Below are 21,189 nucleotides of genomic sequence, written 5' to 3' on the forward strand. Positions count from 1 at the left end.
TCAGTAAGGACAGGGAACATGGTCCAAGTTGAGGGGAAGTTTCGCACAAAGACATGGATATTCTTGAGAGAAAAAAACCTGTCTCTGTCAGTTAGTGATTTCAGACTGGTACGGAGATTCACCTTTCAACAAGACAATGACCCAAAGCATACTGCTAAAGCAGCACTTGAGTGGTTTCAGGGGAAGCGTGTAAATGTTCTGGAGTGCCCTAGTCAAAGCCCAGACGTTAACCCAATGGAGAATCTGTGGTCAGACTTGAAGTTCGCTGTTCACCAGAGGAAACCGTCTAATGTGAAGGAGCTCCAGCAGTTTTGCCTTCAGGAATGGGCAAAAATCCCAGTGACAGATGTGGAAAACTCAAAGACTTATCCAAAGCAATGTGCAGCTGTAATTGCCGCAAAAGGAGGCTCCACAAAGTACTGACTTTAGGGGGAGTGAATAGTTATGCACACTGAAATTTTCAGTTATTTTGTCCTGTTTGTTGTTTGCTTCACAATAAAAAAAAGAAAACTAAATGTTCACTGTTGTCGGCATGTTCTTTACATGAGCTGATGCAAACTGTCAAAAACTGACTGTGAAATTCCAGGTTGTAAAGCACAAATAATCCCAAGGGGGTGAATACTTTTGCAAGCCACTGTATTGTTCTTGCGCAGGGGCCCTTTTCTGTCTCGGTCCACCAGTGGATGGATCCTGTGGTTGCTCAGCCTTCGCATACAACCACCCCATCGTTTTCCTCACAATTATTAACCATTTCTGTGGCTACCCACAATCCTCAGCACAATGTTACCCAACGTCTCAGGATTTCTTTTTATAGGCTTTCAGCGGAAACTGCAAACTTCCAAAAACAGGAAACATTATTAAGTCCAGGGATGGGGGTTTCGCGGCTCGGGTACCGTGATGAGTACGCGAAATGCGCGAGCCCGGAACAGAACACGAAAGGGAGGAAAGCGCCGGGGAGCGTCTGCAGGAACGTTACATGACCCATTATTAGGGACCAGGACGGAGAATCTTCCAGGGGTGAATACTACAACAATGGCCATGAGACTACACCAGACCTGATGCTTCTCACAGCTGAGATTCGTTACAGTTGTATCCAGTCTGATGTTCTGCATTCTGCTCCAGACTGAGACATTGTACCTGCTCTGATAGCTGTAACATACATAGATATTTATCATGCATTGCTTAATGCAATAGTAACAAATAAGCAGCTGTGGACAGTTATCTCTGATTGTGAAGAACATTGTTCTCATTCACTAACAGCGAACAGGGAAAGTGGTGGAAAAAAAGGAATTTATGTCTATATAGTCCTTCATCTTTTATCACCAGCTTTATTGCAGCCTCCTGACTCTGCCCCGTCACCTAATTATCCGGTGTTGTGCTCTGGACATGGCATTCGTGTAGCGCCAATGTTATGTGTATGTTATGTGTCTTCTTGTGCCATCCATGGACTGACAGGATGGTGGGAGGCTTCTGCGGATCTGACAGGTGGACATAACCCTCATCTGCTGTCTTTCTTCATACACAGGGGAGGTTATTCTTTAACCAGCTCTGCCACCTTTGGACTCTGCCTGCTGCCTGTCCCCACCCCTCACCTTCAGGAAGAGGAATGTGAATGGAAGGTGGCGCAGGGTGGCAGGAACATGGTGCACACCTGAGAGACCTACACAGAGGTGAGGGGCCGGCACAGGTGAGGGGTCGGCACAGGTGAGGGGTGAGGGGCCGGCACAGGTGAGGGGTGAGGGGCCGGCACAGGTGAGGGTGAGGAGCCGGCACAGGTGAGGGGTGAGGGGCCGGCACAGGTGAGGGTGAGGGGCCGGCACAGGTGAGGGGTGAGGGTGAGGGGCCGGCACAGGTGACCTCTCCGCAGCTGCTCTGGGAATGGGACTCTGTATATGTCAGGTGTTGTATCTGCCGTTACTGACACTTGTATCCCTATAGCCATCCACGTTTGCCGGCAGTCAGCGATCCCCCTTACATGAGCTTATCTCCCCTGAAAACAAAATGATCGGCCACTGTAATTCCATCTATGGAGGGGGAGTCGGGAGGCCCCATACACCGCAGACGATCGGACCGTCCCAAAGACATTGTGGCTCCAGCCAACATTCACCTACTATGTCATTTTTTACTTATTTTTTCTGGACAACTTATCCAAAAGTTGCAAACAGATGAAAAACAAAGTAAAAATCCAAAATCTATGATACTGATTCTGAGGGCCATCTGTGTGTAGGTCAGATCAGGGGCCCCAAGCTGTCAGTATCTGCCTGCGGGTCAGATCAGGGGCCCCATGTGCTCAGTGTCCACCCCGGGTCAGATCAGGGACCCCAACCACTCAGTTTTCGCCCCTGGGTCAGATCAGGGGCCCCAAGCCCTCAGTGTCCGTCCCTGGGTCAGATCAGGGACCCCAAGTGCTCAGTGTCCGCCCCTGGGTCAGATCAGAAGCCCCAAGCCCTCAGTGTCCGTCCCTGGGTCAGATCAGGGACCCCAAACGCTCAGTGTCCGTCCCTGGGTCAGATCAGGGACCCCAAGCGCTCAGTGTCTGTCCCTGGGTGAGATCAGGGACCCCAAGCGCTCAGTGTCCGTCCCTGGGTCAGATCAGGGACCCCAAGTGCTCAGTGTCTGTCCCTGGGTGAGATCAGAAGCCCCAAGCGCTCAGTGTCTGTCCCTGGGTGAGATCAGGGACCCCAAGCGCTCAGTGTCCGTCCCTGGGTCAGATCAGGGGCCCCAAGCCTTCAGTGTCCGTCCCTGGGTCAGATCAGGGACCCCAAGCGCTCAGTGTCCATTCCCGGGTCAGATCAGGGACCTCAAGTGCTCAGTGTCCGTCCCTGGGTCAGATCAGGGACCCCAAGCGCTCAGTGTCTGTCCCTGGGTGAGATCAGGGACCCCAAGCGCTCAGTGTCCGTCCCTGGGTCAGATCAGGGACCCCAAGCGCTCAGTGTCCGTCCCTGGGTCAGATCAGGGACCCCAAGCGCTCAGTGTCTGTCCCTGGGTGAGATCAGGGACCCCAAGCGCTCAGTGTCCGTCCCTGGGTCAGATCAGAAGCCCCAAGCGCTCAGTGTCTGTCCCTGGGTGAGATCAGGGACCCCAAGCGCTCAGTGTCCGTCCCTGGGTCAGATCAGGGGCCCCAAGCCTTCAGTGTCCGTCCCTGGGTCAGATCAGGGACCCCAAGCGCTCAGTGTCCATTCCCGGGTCAGATCAGGGACCCCAAGCACTCAGTGTCCGACCCTGGGTCAGATCAAGGAACCCAAGCACTCAGTGTACGCCCCGGGTCAGATCAGGGTCCCCAAGCTGTCAGTGTCCATCCCCGGGTCAGATCAGAAGCCCCAAGCGCTCAGTGTCTGTCCCTGGGTGAGATCAGGGACCCCAAGCGCTCAGTGTCCGTCCCTGGGTCAGATCAGGGGCCCCAAGCCTTCAGTGTCCGTCCCTGGGTCAGATCAGGGACCCCAAGCGCTCAGTGTCCATTCCCGGGTCAGATCAGGGACCTCAAGTGCTCAGTGTCCGTCCCTGGGTCAGATCAGGGACCCCAAGCGCTCAGTGTCTGTCCCTGGGTGAGATCAGGGACCCCAAGCGCTCAGTGTCCGTCCCTGGGTCAGATCAGGGACCCCAAGCGCTCAGTGTCCGTCCCTGGGTCAGATCAGGGACCCCAAGCGCTCAGTGTCTGTCCCTGGGTGAGATCAGGGACCCCAAGCGCTCAGTGTCCGTCCCTGGGTCAGATCAAGGAACCCAAGCACTCAGTGTACGCCCCGGGTCAGATCAGGGTCCCCAAGCTGTCAGTGTCCATCCCCGGGTCAGATCAGAAGCCCCAAGCGCTCAGTGTCCGTCCCTGGGTCAGATCAGGGACCCCAAGCCTTCAGTGTCCGTCCCTGGGTCAGATCAGGGACCCCAAGCGCTCAGTGTCCATTCCCGGGTCAGATCAGGGACCCCAAGCACTCAGTGTCCGACCCTGGGTCAGATCAAGGAACCCAAGCACTCAGTGTACGCCCCGGGTCAGATCAGGGTCCCCAAGCTGTCAGTGTCCATCCCCGGGTCAGATCAGAAGCCCCAAGCGCTCAGTGTCTGTCCCTGGGTGAGATCAGGGACCCCAAGCGCTCAGTGTCCGTCCCTGGGTCAGATCAGGGGCCCCAAGCCTTCAGTGTCCGTCCCTGGGTCAGATCAGGGACCCCAAGCGCTCAGTGTCCATCCCCGGGTCAGATCAGAAGCCCCAAGCGCTCAGTGTCCGTCCCTGGGTCAGATCAGGGACCCCAAGCCTTCAGTGTCCGTCCCTGGGTCAGATCAGGGACCTCAAGTGCTCAGTGTCCGTCCCTGGGTCAGATCAGGGACCCCAAGCGCTCAGTGTCTGTCCCTGGGTGAGATCAGGGACCCCAAGCGCTCAGTGTCCGTCCCTGGGTCAGATCAGAAGCCCCAAGCGCTCAGTGTCTGTCCCTGGGTGAGATCAGGGACCCCAAGCGCTCAGTGTCCGTCCCTGGGTCAGATCAGAAGCCCCAAGCGCTCAGTGTCCGTCCCTGGGTCAGATCAGGGGCCCCAAGCCTTCAGTGTCCGTCCCTGGGTCAGATCAGGGACCCCAAGCGCTCAGTGTCCATTCCCGGGTCAGATCAGGGACCCCAAGCGCTCAGTGTCCATTCCCGGGTCAGATCAGGGACCCCAAGCCCTCAGTGTCCGTCCCTGGGTCAGATGCTGATAAAAATCTTGTACAATAATTATAATCACAATAATTTGTTCAGATTTCTCCAGCTTCATCCTCTTTTTATGGACACTGGAAATGTATCTTTTTACTGAATAATTTACCGACTTTTGGAAATCCTGACGACAGAACCGGAGACCACCGACTCCTTTACTTACACCTCCATCACTACAGACCAGGACGGTACAGAAGCCCCCATTACTGCTCAGTGATCTGTGATGGCAGGTTTGTGGGTCTCACTGCTGCCGAACACAAAGCAAAAGAGTTGCAAGTTGGACATTAACATGATGAAGGTTTGGGGGGATGATAGGACCCCTTTGTAGGGAGTTACCCCTAAATCTCCCTGTGTGGTCTGAAGAGGTTAATTCACATGATATAAAATAATCACATTCAGTCCCTTTGCCCCGTGTCCTCATGTGCCAGGGTAAGGACCCAGCCCTGCTCTGAGCAGAGAAGGGGTTAATTTCAGGTTGCAGGAAGTTCTTGCACAATTGTCACGGGGAATAATTATGGCGAATCGGACGTTATTGCAAAACATGTTATAGATCCAACGGAAAACAATGTATATATTCCAGGAATATAATATCTGCATCATCGCTGCTTTCTGTGGATGCAATAGAGCGGCCATAGTGGCCATAGTGCAGATGACCCCAGCCCCCGAGGGGCAGATGACCTGGACTTTCTAAAACAATTTCCATTTTAATTTCTTGCCATTTTCAAGATCTCTTCTTGCTGTAAGTGAATGGAAACATTCTTGTTTCCACTGAGAGATTGATGACCTAACAATTATTACGCCTCCACAGCTGAGGGTTTGTTTCAGTCGCATTTGTTCTTGATAATTCCCTGTAAGATAAACAGTCTGCGATCCAGGTTGATATTTGCTACCTGCACTGATACATTGTAATAAACTATCACTACAAGATAGAGATTTGTGCTGCCAATGTACTTAGCTGACAGCAAGCAGAGATCTAGAATATAGAGTGAAATTAAAACACAAAGTATATTAGAAGGTGGCAGAACTTTGTTATACAGGGATCACGTGGTCACTTTCATTTCAACCAACTTTACATAATTCAATAGTACAAGTGAATACGAGTTTGTAATATTTCATATCAGAGAAATCAGCTTTGTTCTCCACTCATGAGCCAACTCTTCTCCTCTTTCTTGCCTTCTAAACTCACCATCCACTCTGGAAAAAAACGACTCAGATCCATCTTTGTGAAAAGACGGATTGCCAGTGCACTGAGGGATCAGATTATAGCTGCATGTTGAATTCAATGGAGAGAGGAGGAACAGAGTAAGAAAGTCACAGACTGATTGTGCTGCTTTTTGGCAACAGCTATACTGCTGTATAATATCACTTTGCTGGAACTGTAAAATGCTGCGTGTGAACGCGTCCCAAAAAATAAATATATTTCCTTTTTGTATTGCCTTCTCATTGACAGCTTGTATCAGCATGAGGCTCATCCTGTACCTCTCATCGCTCCTCCTGGCAGCGTCCGCGCACCCCTGTACACTGGCCGCTCAGGTAAGACGCCGGATCTCTAAAAGTTCCCAAATTCTCATTTATAGGTGGGCTCTAATACAATAGATGGTAAATAGTATACTAGCTGCACCCGCGTGTCTTGGCGCTGATCATTTCTACTTCTTTGGATCGGCCGGCAGCCATTGATTAGGAAGTAGTAGTCCATAGTAGTAGTCCATACTTTGGCAATATACCAATGAAGCTGTAAAATGTTTCCACCTGCTGTATTTTGGTAGAAGACCCCAAAAGTGATGATGTCCCCAAAGAAACCAGTCCTAAAAATAGTAGAATGAAAATGTGTAAATATTAGATTTTTAACCCATAATTTAGTATTTTTATCTCATGCGCTGGGTTATACTTTATAGTCACATGACTATGCATATCTGACAACTGACTACTTTGTAAGAAAAATAGATCTAACCTACCGGGTGGAGTCAGACACAGGTTTGTTGATGTGGAAAAATAAATGTCATGTCAATAAAAGTCTCAGGCTATATGCACACGTCAGGATTTCTTGCAGAAATTTCCTGAACAAAACCGGACATTTTCTGCAAGAACTCGGCATGCTTTTTTTCCTTTTTTCTCGCGTTTTTCTCACGTTTTTTTTTTGCGGATTTTTCCGGAGGTTCCCAATGCAATAATATAGTGGGAAATCCGCAAAAAATCCGCAAAATTAATGAGCATGCTGCGTTTTTTACCGCGATGCGTTTTTTTCACGGAAAATGCAAAATATGCACAAAAATTGCGGAATGATAGGATGCATATGTAGGCATTTTTATCGCGAAAAAACGCGAAAAATCCGGAACATGTGCACACAGCCTCAAACTGTAACAATGTTGAAGCTATATTGTAAGACTGAAAGAATATGCACAAAAGCAAATTGATGGGTCATCATGATGATGGGTGGAGTAGTGGGAAAACAAAATAATCTATTGTGTGTGGACTTTCTATAGGGCCGTGCAGACTGCAGCCACAAAGGACTCACTAATGTTCCCACCAACCTCCCCCATAATCTCCACTACCTGAATCTATCCTCCAACTCCATCCACCACTTGCAACTGTTTCCTCAAAAGTTTTCAGAACTTCTTTTTCTCAACTTGTCCGGGAATCCCTTACACCTCATCCCAGCAGGAACTTTCAAGAGGTTACCCCATCTCCGAGTCTTGGATTTGAGTAGCTGTGAGATCTCCAGACTACACTCCGATGCTTTTAAAGGGCTGCTCCGTCTTCAGACTCTGATATTAAGAAATAACAGTTTACAAGACATTGATCTATGGAATCTTAGGGCATTGACCAGGCTGGATGTGAGGGGCACCGCCCTGTTGTCATCGCCCAGGATGGGGGTCTTGATGGACCAGTTAGCCAGTCAAAGATTCTGCGACTGCTCCTCCAGGAGAAAACTTCATCAATCCCGAGATCGAGGTATTGGGAAGGCGGTTATGGGTAGGTGGTCACTGTTGGTTGGTTTTGGAAGAAGACACAAGAGGTGTTGTGTTTTTTTACATAGCAATGTATGAAGTGTTCGTTCTGCCCAATCCGCCATGATAGTGGAGTGTAACAGACAACTCAGATTGCAAAACATATTGAAAGTCCATGTACAGCAATCAGTCCTTATGGAAATTAATGTATCCAATTATGAAAATTAGCTCCGCAATTGTGGTAATTAGTATCTAATTAGACACACTATAAGGAGAATAAGTGTCTGTCCCAGTGTCACAGCTGCAGGAGGGAGAAACTGATGACCCCTATTAATGTGTAGCTAACTCTTATTAGTTGCACCATAAAGTATGGCATTTTTTTAGAAGACCACTCATTTGTCACCATACAGTGGAAATGTTTCCTTTTGTGCCCCCACACAGTAGTATTGACCTCCTTTGTGCTCCTATATAGTATTACTAGCATCCCCTTTCTGCACCCTCATATGGTAGTAATACTAGCATCCCCCTTTTGTGCCCCCACACAGTAGTATTGACCTCCTTTGTGCTCCTATATAGTATTACTAGCATTCCCTTTCTGCACCCTCATATGGTAGTAATACTAGCATCCCCCTTTTGTGCCCCCACACAGTAGTATTGACCTCCTTTGTGCTCCTATATAGTATTACTAGCATCCCCTTTCTGCACCCTCATATGGTAGTAATACTAGCATCCCCCTTTTGTGCCCCCATATTGTAGTAGTGACTTCTTTTGTGCCCTCATCGAATAGTACAAGCCTCCCCTTTTTATGCCCCATATAGTAGTAGTGCCCCCCTTTTTGCCCCTATCCAGTAGTAGTAGTGTCAGTCTTTTGTGCCCCCATACAGTATTAGTAGTAGTGTTCCCCTTTTGTGCCCCCATACAGTAGTAGTGTTCCCCTTTTGTGCCATTATACAGTAGCAGTGTCCCCTTTTTTGCCCCCATATTGTAGTAGTGACTTCTTTTGTACCCTCATACAATAGTACTAGCCTTCCTTTATTGTGCCCCCATACAGTAGTAGCTCCCCAAGCAAAAGTGACAAGTTTTATTGTCTTTGTTAATAATGACTGGTGGAGCAGGGAGCCAGTGGTTTTCTACTGAATCTGCACCCCGACAACACAGATGCAGTTGAAAATAGCACTGTCCATCAGCGGCTCCCTTCCCTCAGGTGTCCCATGTGTGGCTCCCTTCTCCTCAGGTGTCCCATGTGCAGCTCCCTTCTCCTCAGGTGTCCCATGTGCGGCTCCCTTCCCCTCAGGTGTCCCGTGTGCAGCACCTTTCCCCTCAGGTGTCCTATGTGCGGCTCCCTTCCTCTCAGGTGTCCCATGTGCGGCTCCCTTCCCCTCAGGTGTCCCATGTGCGGCTCCCTTCCCCTCAGGTGTCCCATGTGCGGCCCCCTTCCCTTCAGGTGTACCATGTGCGGCTTCCTTCCCCTCAGGTGTCACATGTGTGGCCCCCTTCCCCTCAAGTGTCCCATGTGCAGCCCCCTTCCCCTCAGGTGTCCCATGTATGGACCCCTTCCCCTCAGGTGTCACATGTGCGGCCCCCTTCCCCTCAGGCGTCACATGTGCGGCCCCCTTCCCCTCAGGCGTCACATGTGCGGTCCCCTTCCCTTCAGGTGTACCATGTGCGGCCCCCTTCCCCTCAGGTATCCCATGTAGGGACCCCTTCTCCTCAGGTGTCACATGTGCGGCCCCCTTCCCCTCAGGTGTCACATGTGTAGCCCCCTTCCCCTCAGGTGTCCCCTGTGCAGCACCCTTCCCCTCAGGTGTCCTGTGTGCGGCCCCCTTCCCCTCAGGTGTACCATGTGTGGCCCCCTTCCCCTCAGGTGTCCATGTGCGGCTCCCTTCCCCTCAGGTGTACCATGTGCGGCCCCCTTCCCCTCAGGTGTACCATGTGCGGCCCCCTTCCCCTCAGGTGTACCATGTGCGGCCCCCTTCCCCTCAGGTGTACCATGTGCGGCCCCCTTCCCCTCAGGTGTACCATGTGCGGCCCCCTTCCCCTCAGGTGTACCATGTGTGGCCCCCTTCCCCTCAGGTGTACCATGTTCAGCCTCTACAGCTTGTCAGGACTTGGAGACATTGCATCCATCTTATTGATGCAACAACATCTTCTGCCTCGTAAAGAGAATCGGTCTCACACCGGTATAATATTTTACCAGGGATTCAAGCTTCAGGAGGCTAATTTGCATATTCCAGGTGCCTTCTGGGAGAAGCGAAGTCTCCCTAAGCTAGAAGATCGTTGGGTACAGCCGGGACCAGCTGCTTCGAAAGCATCACCAAACCAGGGATTCAAGCTTCAGGAGGCTAATTTGCATATTCCAGGTGCCTTCTGGGAGAAGCGAAGTCTCCCTAAGCTAGAAGATCGTTGGGTACAGCCGGGACCAGCTGCTTCGAAAGCATCACCAAACCGCGAATTTTTGCCTGTAGGACATTATTGCAAGAGAGCTTGGCTGAGTAGATTACACAAGAAGGAAAACACACAGCAAGTCAGCAGGATCTAGGAGCAACATGGCAGATGTGACAACCTACATGGTGAGCTGCAGCATGTGCTACATGTTCACAGATCGACCAGAAGAAGAATCCAATTTCACCTGTCAGAAGTGTAGACTAGTGGCCCTTTTAGAAGAAAAGGTGCAGGGTCTGGAAGAAAGAATAGCAACTTTGAAACTCATCAAAGAGAATGAAGACTTTCTAGACAGAACAGAAGCATCTCTACTGGTCACAGAAGGTGCAAAAAGTGTCAGAGAACCTCCAAAAGCAGATGAGTGGAAGCATGTGACCAAAAGAAGCAAGAAGACCATGGAGAAATCACCAACCACACAACTGAAGAACCGATATCAAATCTTTGTAGAGGATGAAGATGGCACACCTAAGAATGAAGCAATACCAGCAAGCAAAAAAGAAAAGGGCACACAGCAACAAGTGACAGCAAAAAGTACAGCCAAGAAGCAACGAAGAGTGGTGGTGGTGGGAGACTCACTACTGAGAGGCACCGAAGCAGCCATCTGCAGACCGGACATAACTGCAAGAGAAGTATGCTGCCTTCCAGGTGCGATGATCAAGGATGTGACCGATAGGATACCAAAGCTCTTCAGCTCCAAGGACGTCCACCCATTTCTTCTGATACATGTTGGCACCAATGACACGGCAAGGAAGGACCTACCGACAATCTGCAAGGACTTTGAAGAGTTGGGGAAGAAAGTAAAGGAACTGGATGCACAGGTAGTTTTTTCTTCTATCCTTCCAGTAGACGGGCATGGCACCAGGAGATGGAACAGGATCCTTGATGCAAACAACTGGCTAAGACGATGGTGCAGACAACAAGGATTTGGATTCCTGGACCACGGTGTGAATTACTGGTATGATGGACTCCTCGCCAGAGACGGACTACACCTCAACAAACCTGGGAAACACACATTCGCCAGAAGACTCGCTACACTCATCAGGAGGGCGTTAAACTAGAAGAAGAGGGGACGGGAAGAAAAACATTAGACTCGAACAAAGAAGACCCAGGAAAACATACTCAGAAGGGAGGTAAGAACATTTCTAAAACAATCCACAGTGAGGAGATTGGAACAAAACAAAATCCTCTAAACTGCATGCTCGCAAACGCCAGAAGCCTGACAAACAAGATGGAAGAACTAGAAGCAGAAATATCTACAGGTAACTTTGACATAGTGGGAATAACCGAGACATGGTTAGATGAAAGCTATGACTGGGCAGTTAACTTACAGGGTTACAGTCTGTTTAGAAAGGATCGTAAAAATCGGAGAGGAGGAGGGGTTTGTCTCTATGTAAAGTCTTGTCTAAAGTCCACTTTAAGGGAGGATATTAGCGAAGGGAATGAGGATGTCGAGTCCATATGGGTTGAAATTCATGGAGGGAAAAATGGTAACAAAATTCTCATTGGGGTCTGTTACAAACCCCCAAATATAACAGAAAGCATGGAAAGTCTACTTCTAAAGCAGATAGATGAAGCTGCAACCCATAATGAGGTCCTGGTTATGGGGGACTTTAACTACCCGGATATTAACTGGGAAACAGAAACCTGTGAAACCCATAAAGGCAACAGGTTTCTGCTAATAACCAAGAAAAATTATCTTTCACAATTGGTGCAGAATCCAACCAGAGGAGCAGCACTTTTAGACCTAATACTATCTAATAGACCTGACAGAATAACAAATCTGCAGGTGGTTGGGCATTTAGGAAATAGCGACCACAATATTGTGCAGTTTCACCTGTCTTTCACTAGGGGGACTTGTCAGGGAGTCACAAAAACATTGAACTTTAGGAAGGCAAAGTTTGAACAGCTTAGAGATGCCCTTAATCTGGTAGACTGGGACAATATCCTCAGAAATGAGAATACAGATAATAAATGGGAAATGTTTAAGAACATCCTAAATAGGCAGTGTAAGCGGTTTATACCTTGTGGGTATAAAAGGACTAGAAATTGGAAAAACCCAATGTGGCTAAACAAAGAAGTAAGACAGGCAATTAACAGTAAAAAGAAAGCATTTGCACTACTAAAGCAGGATGGCACCATTGAAGCTCTAAAAAACTATAGGGAGAAAAATACTTTATCTAAAAAACTAATTAAAGCTGCCAAAAAGGAAACAGAGAAGCACATTGCTAAGGAGAGTAAAACTAATCCCAAACTGTTCTTCAACTATATCAATAGTAAAAGAATAAAAACTGAAAATGTAGGCCCCTTAAAAAATAGTGAGGAAAGAATGGTTGTAGATGACGAGGAAAAAGCTAACATATTAAACACCTTCTTCTCCACGGTATTCACGGTGGAAAATGAAATGCTAGGTGAAATCCCAAGAAACAATGAAAACCCTATATTAAGGGTCACCAATCTAACCCAAGAAGAGGTGCGAAACCGGCTAAATAAGATTAAAATAGATAAATCTCCGGGTCCGGATGGCATACACCCACGAGTACTAAGAGAACTAAGTAATGTAATAGATAAACCATTATTTCTTATTTTTAGTGACTCTATAGCGACAGGGTCTGTTCCGCAGGACTGGCGCATAGCAAATGTGGTGCCAATATTCAAAAAGGGCTCTAAAAGTGAACCTGGAAATTATAGGCCAGTAAGTCTAACCTCTATTGTTGGTAAAATATTTGAAGGGTTTCTGAGGGATGTTATTCTGGATTATCTCAATGAGAATAACTGTTTAACTCCATATCAGCATGGGTTTATGAGAAATCGCTCCTGTCAAACCAATCTAATCAGTTTTTATGAAGAGGTAAGCTATAGACTGGACCACGGTGAGTCATTGGACGTGGTATATCTCGATTTTTCCAAAGCGTTTGATACCGTGCCGCACAAGAGGTTGGTACACAAAATGAGAATGCTTGGTCTGGGGGAAAATGTGTGTAAATGGGTTAGTAACTGGCTTAGTGATAGAAAGCAGAGGGTGGTTATAAATGGTATAGTCTCTAACTGGGTCGCTGTGACCAGTGGGGTACCACAGGGGTCAGTATTGGGACCTGTTCTCTTCAACATATTCATTAATGATCTGGTAGAAGGTTTACACAGTAAAATATCGATATTTGCAGATGATACAAAACTATGTAAAGCAGTTAATACAAGAGAAGATAGTATTCTGCTACAGATGGATCTGGATAAGTTGGAAACTTGGGCTGAAAGGTGGCAGATGAGGTTTAACAATGATAAATGTAAGGTTATACACATGGGAAGAGGGAATCAATATCACCATTACACACTGAACGGGAAACCACTGGGTAAATCTGACAGGGAGAAGGACTTGGGGATCCTAGTTAATGATAAACTTACCTGGAGCAGCCAGTGCCAGGCAGCAGCTGCCAAGGCAAACAGGATCATGGGGTGCATTAAAAGAGGTCTGGATACACATGATGAGAGCATTATACTGCCTCTGTACAAATCCCTAGTTAGACCGCACATGGAGTACTGTGTCCAGTTTTGGGCACCGGTGCTCAGGAAGGATATAATGGAACTAGAGAGAGTACAAAGGAGGGCAACAAAATTAATAAAGGGGATGGGAGAACTACAATACCCAGATAGATTAGCGAAATTAGGATTATTTAGTCTAGAAAAAAGACGACTGAGGGGCGATCTAATAACCATGTATAAGTATATAAGGGGACAATACAAATATCTCGCTGAGGATCTGTTTATACCAAGGAAGGTGACGGGCACAAGGGGGCATTCTTTGCGTCTGGAGGAGAGAAGGTTTTTCCACCAACATAGAAGAGGATTCTTTACTGTTAGGGCAGTGAGAATCTGGAATTGCTTGCCTGAGGAGGTGGTGATGGCGAACTCAGTAGAGGGGTTCAAGAGAGGCCTGGATGTCTTCCTGGAGCAGAACAATATTGTATCATACAATTATTAGGTTCTGTAGAAGGACGTAGATCTGGGTATTTATTATGATGGAATATAGGCTGAACTGGATGGACAAATGTCTTTTTTCGGCCTTACTAACTATGTTACTATGTTACTATGTTAATGGGGTTATATTAGCAGGCACAAAAGCATCCAATCAGCAGCCGCGAAGGTGCCAAACAGTGCAGACAATCCAGACTGTGGCACTAAGGATGATGATGATTCCTGAGTGCGCAGTTGCCGGAGCCACAACATTTCATAGTAACATAGTTAGTAAGGCCGAAAAAAGACATTTGTCCATCCAGTTCAGCCTATATTCCATCATAATAAATCCCCAGATCTACGTCCTTCTACAGAACCTAATTGTATGATACAATATTGTTCTGCTCCAGGAAGACATCCAGGCCTCTCTTGAACCCCTCGACTGAGTTCGCCATCACCACCTCCTCAGGCAAGCAATTCCAGATTCTCACTGCCCTAACAGTAAAGAATCCTCTTCTATGTTGGTGGAAAAACCTTCTCTCCTCCAGACGCAAAGAATGCCCCCTTGTGCCCGTCACCTTCCTTGGTATAAACAGATCCTCAGCGAGATATTTGTATTGTCCCCTTATATACTTATACATGGTTATTAGATCGCCCCTCAGTCGTCTTTTTTCTAGACTAAATAATCCTAATTTCGCTAATCTATCTGGGTATTGTAGTTCTCCCATCCCCTTTATTAATTTTGTTGCCCTTCTTTGTACTCTCTCTAGTTCCATTATATCCTTCCTGAGCACCGGTGCCCAAAACTGGACACAGTACTCCATGTGCGGTCTAACTAGGGATTTGTACAGAGGCAGTATAATGCTCTCATCATGTGTATCCAGACCTCTTTTAATGCACCCCATGATCCTGTTTGCCTTGGCAGCTGCTGCCTGGCACTGGCTGCTCCAGGTAAGTTTATCATTAACTAGGATCCCCAAGTCCTTCTCCCTGTCAGATTTACCCAGTGGTTTCCCATTCAGTGTGTAATGGTGACATTGATTCCTTCTTCCCATGTGTATAACCTTACATTTATCATTGTTAAACCTCATCTGCCACCTTTCAGCCCAAGTTTCCAACTTATCCAGATCCATCTGTAGCAGAATACTATCTTCTCTTGTATTAACTGCTTTACATAGTTTTGTATCATCTGCAAATATCGATATTTTACTGTGTAAACCTTCTACCAGATCATTAATGAATATGTTGAAGAGAACAGGTCCCAATACTGACCCCTGCGGTACCCCACTGGTCACAGCGACCCAGTTAGAGACTATACCATTTATAACCACCCTCTGCTTTCTATCACTAAGCCAGTTACTAACCCATTTACACACAATTTCCCCCAGACCAAGCATTCTCATTTTGTGCACCAACCTCTTGTGCGGCACGGTATCAAACGCTTTGGAAAAATCGAGATATACCACGTCCAATGACTCACCGTGGTCCAGCCTATAGCTTACCTCTTCATAAAAACTGATTAGATTGGTTTGACAGGAGCGATTTCTCATAAACCCATGCTGATATGGAGTTAAACAGTTATTCTCATTGAGATAATCCAGAATAACATCCCTCAGAAACCCTTCAAATATTTTACCAACAATAGAGGTTAGACTTACTGGCCTATAATTTCCAGGTTTACTTTTAGAGCCCTTTTTGAATATTGGCACCACATTTGCTATGCGCCAATCCTGCGGAACAGACCCTGTCTCTATAGAGTCACTAAAAATAAGAAATAATGGTTTATCTATTACATTACTTAGTTCTCTTAGTACTCGTGGGTGTATGCCATCCGGACCCGGAGATTTATCTGTTTTAATCTTATTTAGCCGGTTTCGCACCTCTTCTTGGGTTAGATTGGTGACCCTTAATATAGGGTTTTCATTGTTTCTTGGGATTTCACCTAGCATTTCATTTTCCACCGTGAATACCGTGGAGAAGAAGGTGTTTAATATGTTAGCTTTTTCCTCGTCATCTACAACCATTCTTTCCTCACTATTTTTTAAGGGGCCTACATTTTCAGTTTTTATTCTTTTACTATTGATATAGTTGAAGAACAGTTTGGGATTAGTTTTACTCTCCTTAGCAATGTGCTTCTCTGTTTCCTTTTTGGCAGCTTTAATTAGTTTTTTAGATAAAGTATTTTTCTCCCTATAGTTTTTTAGAGCTTCAATGGTGCCATCCTGCTTTAGTAGTGCAAATGCTTTCTTTTTACTGTTAATTGCCTGTCTTACTTCTTTGTTTAGCCACATTGGGTTTTTCCTATTTCTAGTCCTTTTATTCCCACAAGGTATAAACCGCTTACACTGCCTATTTAGGATGTTCTTAAACATTTCCCATTTATTATCTGTATTCTTATTTCTGAGGATATTGTCCCAGTCTACCAGATTAAGGGCATCTCTAAGCTGGCCAAACTTTGCCTTCCTAAAGTTCAGTGTTTTTGTGACTCCCTGACAAGTCCCCCTAGTGAAAGACAGGTGAAACTGTACAATATTGTGGTTGCTATTTCCTAAATGCCCAACCACCTGCAGATTTGTTATTCTGTCAGGTCTATTAGATAGTATTAGGTCTAAAAGTGCTGCTCCTCTGGTTGGATTCTGCACCAATTGTGAAAGATAATTTTTCTTGGTTATTAGCAGAAACCTGTTGCCTTTTTGGCACTATGGGGGGCTATGTCATGGTACAATTTTGCTCATTAGGATCCTCTATTTGGACGTCTATATAATCGCCAACCAGCGGCTCTACAGTGTTTGCAAAACAACAACTCACATCATGTCCTGTGAGCCTACCTGATGGGAGTTGCAGTTTTTTAATCTGGAAAGCCGCAGATCAGGAACCACTGTAAGAGATTTTCTTTTTATTTTACTCGTCACCATGATTACAGTGCTCTATAAAGAAGCTGCAAGTCTCAAGAAAACATTGTAAAACAGTGTGAAAATATTGCTATAAAACACACGGAAGTAATCATAAAATACAAGGTAGGCGTGGTGTAATGCTTCCTTTATCCCGTGGGGGCACTGCAGGGAAATTGAAACAGTTGCTTCCAGGTCCCTCCATAGATCACAGATGATTGCTGGAGATCTCAGCACCAGGACACTGTGATCTGCTGATGGTTGGGGGACCTTGTGAACAAAAAAAAGATTAACCCCTTAAATGTCAAACAGGCCTTCAAATCATATTAATATTAATGGATGCTCATTATTTTGATGTAACCCTGAAACTCAAGATATTTTTTTTCTTCTTAGGCATGGATTGTTGGAAAATAACAAATGGAAGCATACTAACCTTTGAGAAGACCCCACAGATCCGCCGCTGGCTGCCATGGAGGTCTGCATGGCCTCTGGAAGTGATGTCTGCTCCATTCGGAAGTCGCAGCACCAGACTGTTCATCTGATCTCTGCAGTGATATCTGAATAGGGCTGACAGCTCTTCCGGAGCTGGTGCACTCCTCCAGGCCGGCCTGTGCTGGATCCGTGGGGACCCCGAAATGTGAGTATGCCCCCATTTATTATTATCCAACAATCCAAGCCTAAAAATAAATTATTTTACTGCCGGACAACCCCTATAAAAATTTCAGGCCCTAACGCCAGATCTAGAGCACCCACATAGCATATCCCATTTATACCAGTGTCTACTCGACAAAGGGGCTTATGGAGCCATCGTGCGGCAGAGCGAGGGTACGGCTACGTTGTCTATTTCTGTGTCCCCTCTCCAAACTTAGTAGTAAAGGAGGATGCCACCCTCATCTATAGGCCACCTTAGAAATAAATTATAGGCTGGATGCCATTTACCGGGAGAATGGTTTTCCTCTAGCCCTTATTTTGTATCAGGTAAACAGTAGAGAGGTGTCGGATAAGAGAAAATGAGCACGTCGCCCCCTCCCATCAGACACATAAGTGGGACTCCGTGGTCAGGGTTCCCCATTTAAGTCCATTTTTAATAACATTTTACTTATTTTCTACAAAATTAAAAGGAAAGAGCCGAGAACTTGAACCCACTTGACGTTTGTCTCCTGACAGTTTCTGGCGACTTCTGCTCCTGTCCGACCCTGATCGGAAAGGGGGAATTTGAAGTTCGTGCTGCAGGCGAGGTCGCCAGCGAGGTCATCCAACGCTACATCCGTGACGTCAATGACATCTCCAATGGCAGCTTGTCCTCCAACCGCAGTAAGTTGTGTCCTGTCGTGGACACGCGGCCTCCGTACTGACCTTCATTGCTCCTAAATAAGGTTTACTGCACCGTCGCTTTACGACGTTCAACATTGCAGCAGCAGGAGGGGAACTAACATTTATTTTTTAATTTAATAATTATTAAACTTTATTTAATGAAAAGTTTTATAACTTAAAATAGGTTCTGTTTGCACAATCTCTGCTTTCTGTCATTGAATGGGAACATACGGCCGGGACGTCCCCTGTTGACATTGCCCCATTGTTCTCCAGTTCTCCTCTTTTACGGCAGCAGTGTCCTGTGCCTGGCAACAGGGGGCAGCATCACACTTCTAAACTAATAACAGTTGCATTATACAGAAATTCTGTCTCCAGGCTCCTCCCCTACACTGAGGCTCCTCCTCTTTGACTGTTTGCAGCAGTTATCGGATAATCTCTTTTTTTCATTGTGGGATTTAGTTGCTTCGTTTATCTATAATCATTCTGTCCTTACTGTCATGAAAATAATTTCGCCATTAACTAAATGCCTGTTAAGGCATGCTGCAGTGTAAAGCATGGGGGAAAATATACTGAATTTTTAGACTATTAAGTGGTCAGCTGCAGGTTTACAACGAGAACATTAGTAGCAGGGAGCGCTAAGTGAGACGCAATGGTGGTCTTATTGATGGTTTCCCAGCTTGAATTGAAAGGGTTTTTATCTCATAACATTTACTAGGGGAATATTTCATTTTTAGGGCCAGTTCTTCACTTTTTATGTGTTTTTGCATCATTTTGATGATTCTTTCCCGCTCAGATCACTTCCATACTCATCACAGGGAGAAGGAAGTGTAAGTTTCCTGCTCTGCGGGTGCGGCTGGTGCTGAGCGCCAACACTGGAGCTATTGGGTGTGATACGGGAGTGCAGTATTTTGGCAGCGGTCATTTAATATGTGACTTCGGCTTTGTATTTACGCTGTCATCACAGCTAAATCCGCGGCTCCTTCCAGTTTCCCTGTTTGTACAAGGTCGTTAATAATAATTATGTGCACACCCTTCGCCTTCTCATATTTCACTGCACAATTATTGTCTCCTGTGTCTCTCCGTACACAAATAACCAGAATGTTGGGAGCTTTTGTGGAACTACAAGTGTCAGCATGCCATGCAGTTTATGCTGTAAGAGTCTCCTGTAGCCAAGATTAAAAATGAGCAGATGCTAAAGTGTCAGCGAGCCAATAAAAAATTGGGGGTTCCGCATAGGTTGGTTTGAGTCTCCTTCCTCATGGGCGGGGCCAAATCCAGACAAAGCTCCACCCATCTACATGGGCAAAGAAGAGGAACTGGTGCAAGGATCACTCTGATGTTTTTACCTTCTTGGGCAAAAGTTGTAGGGAATGGGAGCTGCTGGAAATCAGGACAACTGGGTGGGATAACTTCTGTCCTATTTTTTTTTTCTTTCTGTCCTTTCGCTTTGTTTACACCCCTGCTTAAGTTGGAGGCTAGAAACACAATTTATTTAACACAGCCTCACGTTGGAGGTAAATTATCCAGGCAGGGTAATATTAGCTTAGAACATTACCCAGAGGGGTTACAATTTTGGAGCCTAGGAAAGTTGGGTGACAACCTCAGAGTTGCAATGTTGTTTTTATCAGTTGTCAGGGTTTGGATTTCAGCTTTAAGGTTTTTTATCTTTGCTCCACAGCTACTCCCTCACCAGACTCCAACGTTCCTCAGAGTAGAAGTTGGCCGTACCTGGTGGGATTTGTGCTGGTCGCAGGCACCCTGTCCCTTCTCATCGCCGCTGCTGCCAAATGCAACCTCTTCCACCGATATTTCCGCAGTTATCGGCATCGCCCTTTGCCTGAGAACGAGTGGATTACGGAGTCTCAGAATGAGCTGCCAGGGGTGCCCCTTCCACCGCAAGATGATGAGGATGGGTTTATAGAGGACAATTATATCCAACCTGGGGACCATCGAGACGATTTGGATGAGGAGGATTTGCAAGAACCACATGAAGAACTTTAGAACTTGAGTAGACAAGGAGCCTCAAGTTCCTGCACCTTCTTATTTAGTTTCTGTAGATGAGTTTGCAGGAGACCATACAAGGAACATCATGTGAAGGTCCTGGTAAGACCCATGAAGAGCAAGTGCCATAGGGCATATACTGGGTTCATGGTGACCGCTACAGTATCCCGATGTATCCACCGTCTGTAGATGTATAGACCGTATATAGAGAGTGCATCTGAACATCATGTCACCCATGAAGACCATGAGAATGATTACTTGGCTTCTTATCATAAATGGTCAACACTCTAAATACTCCAATCACGGCCGCACTCCATTCACAACTGAATCTCCAACTCCAGATCCCTTGTTATTCCTTAGGGTCATTTCAACTTATGTATTAATAAAAAAAAAACAGATTTTGTCTTTTAGTTACTTGTGGCTTATGGAAATTATTTGTGATCTGACTTCTTGCTGAGTTTATGCCTGCAGAGCCGCAGTGTAAAGAAGTGAGGACAAAGTAGCAGCATGATCATCATTAAACTGACACTACCATTGATAATGCTGGAATCACTGATCAACAAAGATTTGTGATCATGAAGATGATGACCTTAGAGCAAAACAGATAACGTAGTTGGGCTGATCATAACTATGTTCTAATAAACAGCAGATAATCCGCAGAATCACTGGGCGGAGCGCAAAGTATATAGATTTATACAGCCACCACTAGGGGGATCGCACTACATACAGATTTATGAAGCCACCACTAGAGGGAGCTCACTGCATACAGATTTATGAAGCCACCACTAGGGGAACCTCACTACATACAGATTTATACAGCCATCACTAGGGGAACGTATTTATACAGTCACCACTAGGGGGAACTCACTGCATATAGATTTATGCAGCCACCACTAGAGGGAGCTCACTGCATACAGATTTATACAGCCACCACTAGAGGGAGCTCACTGCATACAGATTTATACAGCCACC

The 21,189-nt window shown here is 46.4% G+C and overlaps 1 protein-coding gene across 3 annotated transcripts; it reads left to right on the forward strand.

Moving 5' to 3' along the window:
* Positions 1–1,530: 1,530 nt before the first annotated feature.
* Positions 1,531–20,627, forward strand: C8H1orf210 (chromosome 8 C1orf210 homolog). 3 transcript variants are annotated; one of them, XM_069738080.1, is made up of 5 exons: positions 1,531–1,670; positions 6,124–6,206; positions 7,157–7,646; positions 18,070–18,216; positions 19,895–20,627. In XM_069738080.1, exons 1-5 carry the CDS (start codon positions 1,613–1,615, stop codon positions 20,215–20,217), a joined length of 1,101 nt encoding a protein of 366 aa, XP_069594181.1. In that variant the 5' UTR covers positions 1,531–1,612; the 3' UTR covers positions 20,218–20,627. The 3 variants fall into 3 exon arrangements, with proteins under 3 accessions (XP_069594181.1, XP_069594183.1, XP_069594184.1); XM_069738082.1 differs by having other exon boundaries at positions 1,547–1,670; positions 7,157–7,625; XM_069738083.1 differs by lacking the exon at positions 1,531–1,670 and adding an exon at positions 5,892–5,975.
* The last annotated feature ends 562 nt before the right edge of the window (positions 20,628–21,189 follow it).

The sequence above is a fragment of the Ranitomeya imitator genome, chromosome 8 (assembly GCF_032444005.1).
Source record: "Ranitomeya imitator isolate aRanImi1 chromosome 8, aRanImi1.pri, whole genome shotgun sequence".
Taxonomy (NCBI): Eukaryota; Metazoa; Chordata; class Amphibia; order Anura; family Dendrobatidae; genus Ranitomeya; species Ranitomeya imitator.

Excerpts from the sequence above, each read along its gene's own strand:
- C8H1orf210 (XM_069738080.1), top strand. The coding sequence starts at position 1,613 with ATGGAAGGTGGCGCAGGGTGGCAGGAACATGGTGCACACCTGAGAGAC. Across the intron at positions 6,207-7,156 it reads CCTGTACACTGGCCGCTCAG|GGCCGTGCAGACTGCAGCCA; the intron begins GTAAGACGCCGG and ends GACTTTCTATAG. Across the intron at positions 7,647-18,069 it reads TATTGGGAAGGCGGTTATGG|TTTCTGGCGACTTCTGCTCC; the intron begins GTAGGTGGTCAC and ends GTCTCCTGACAG.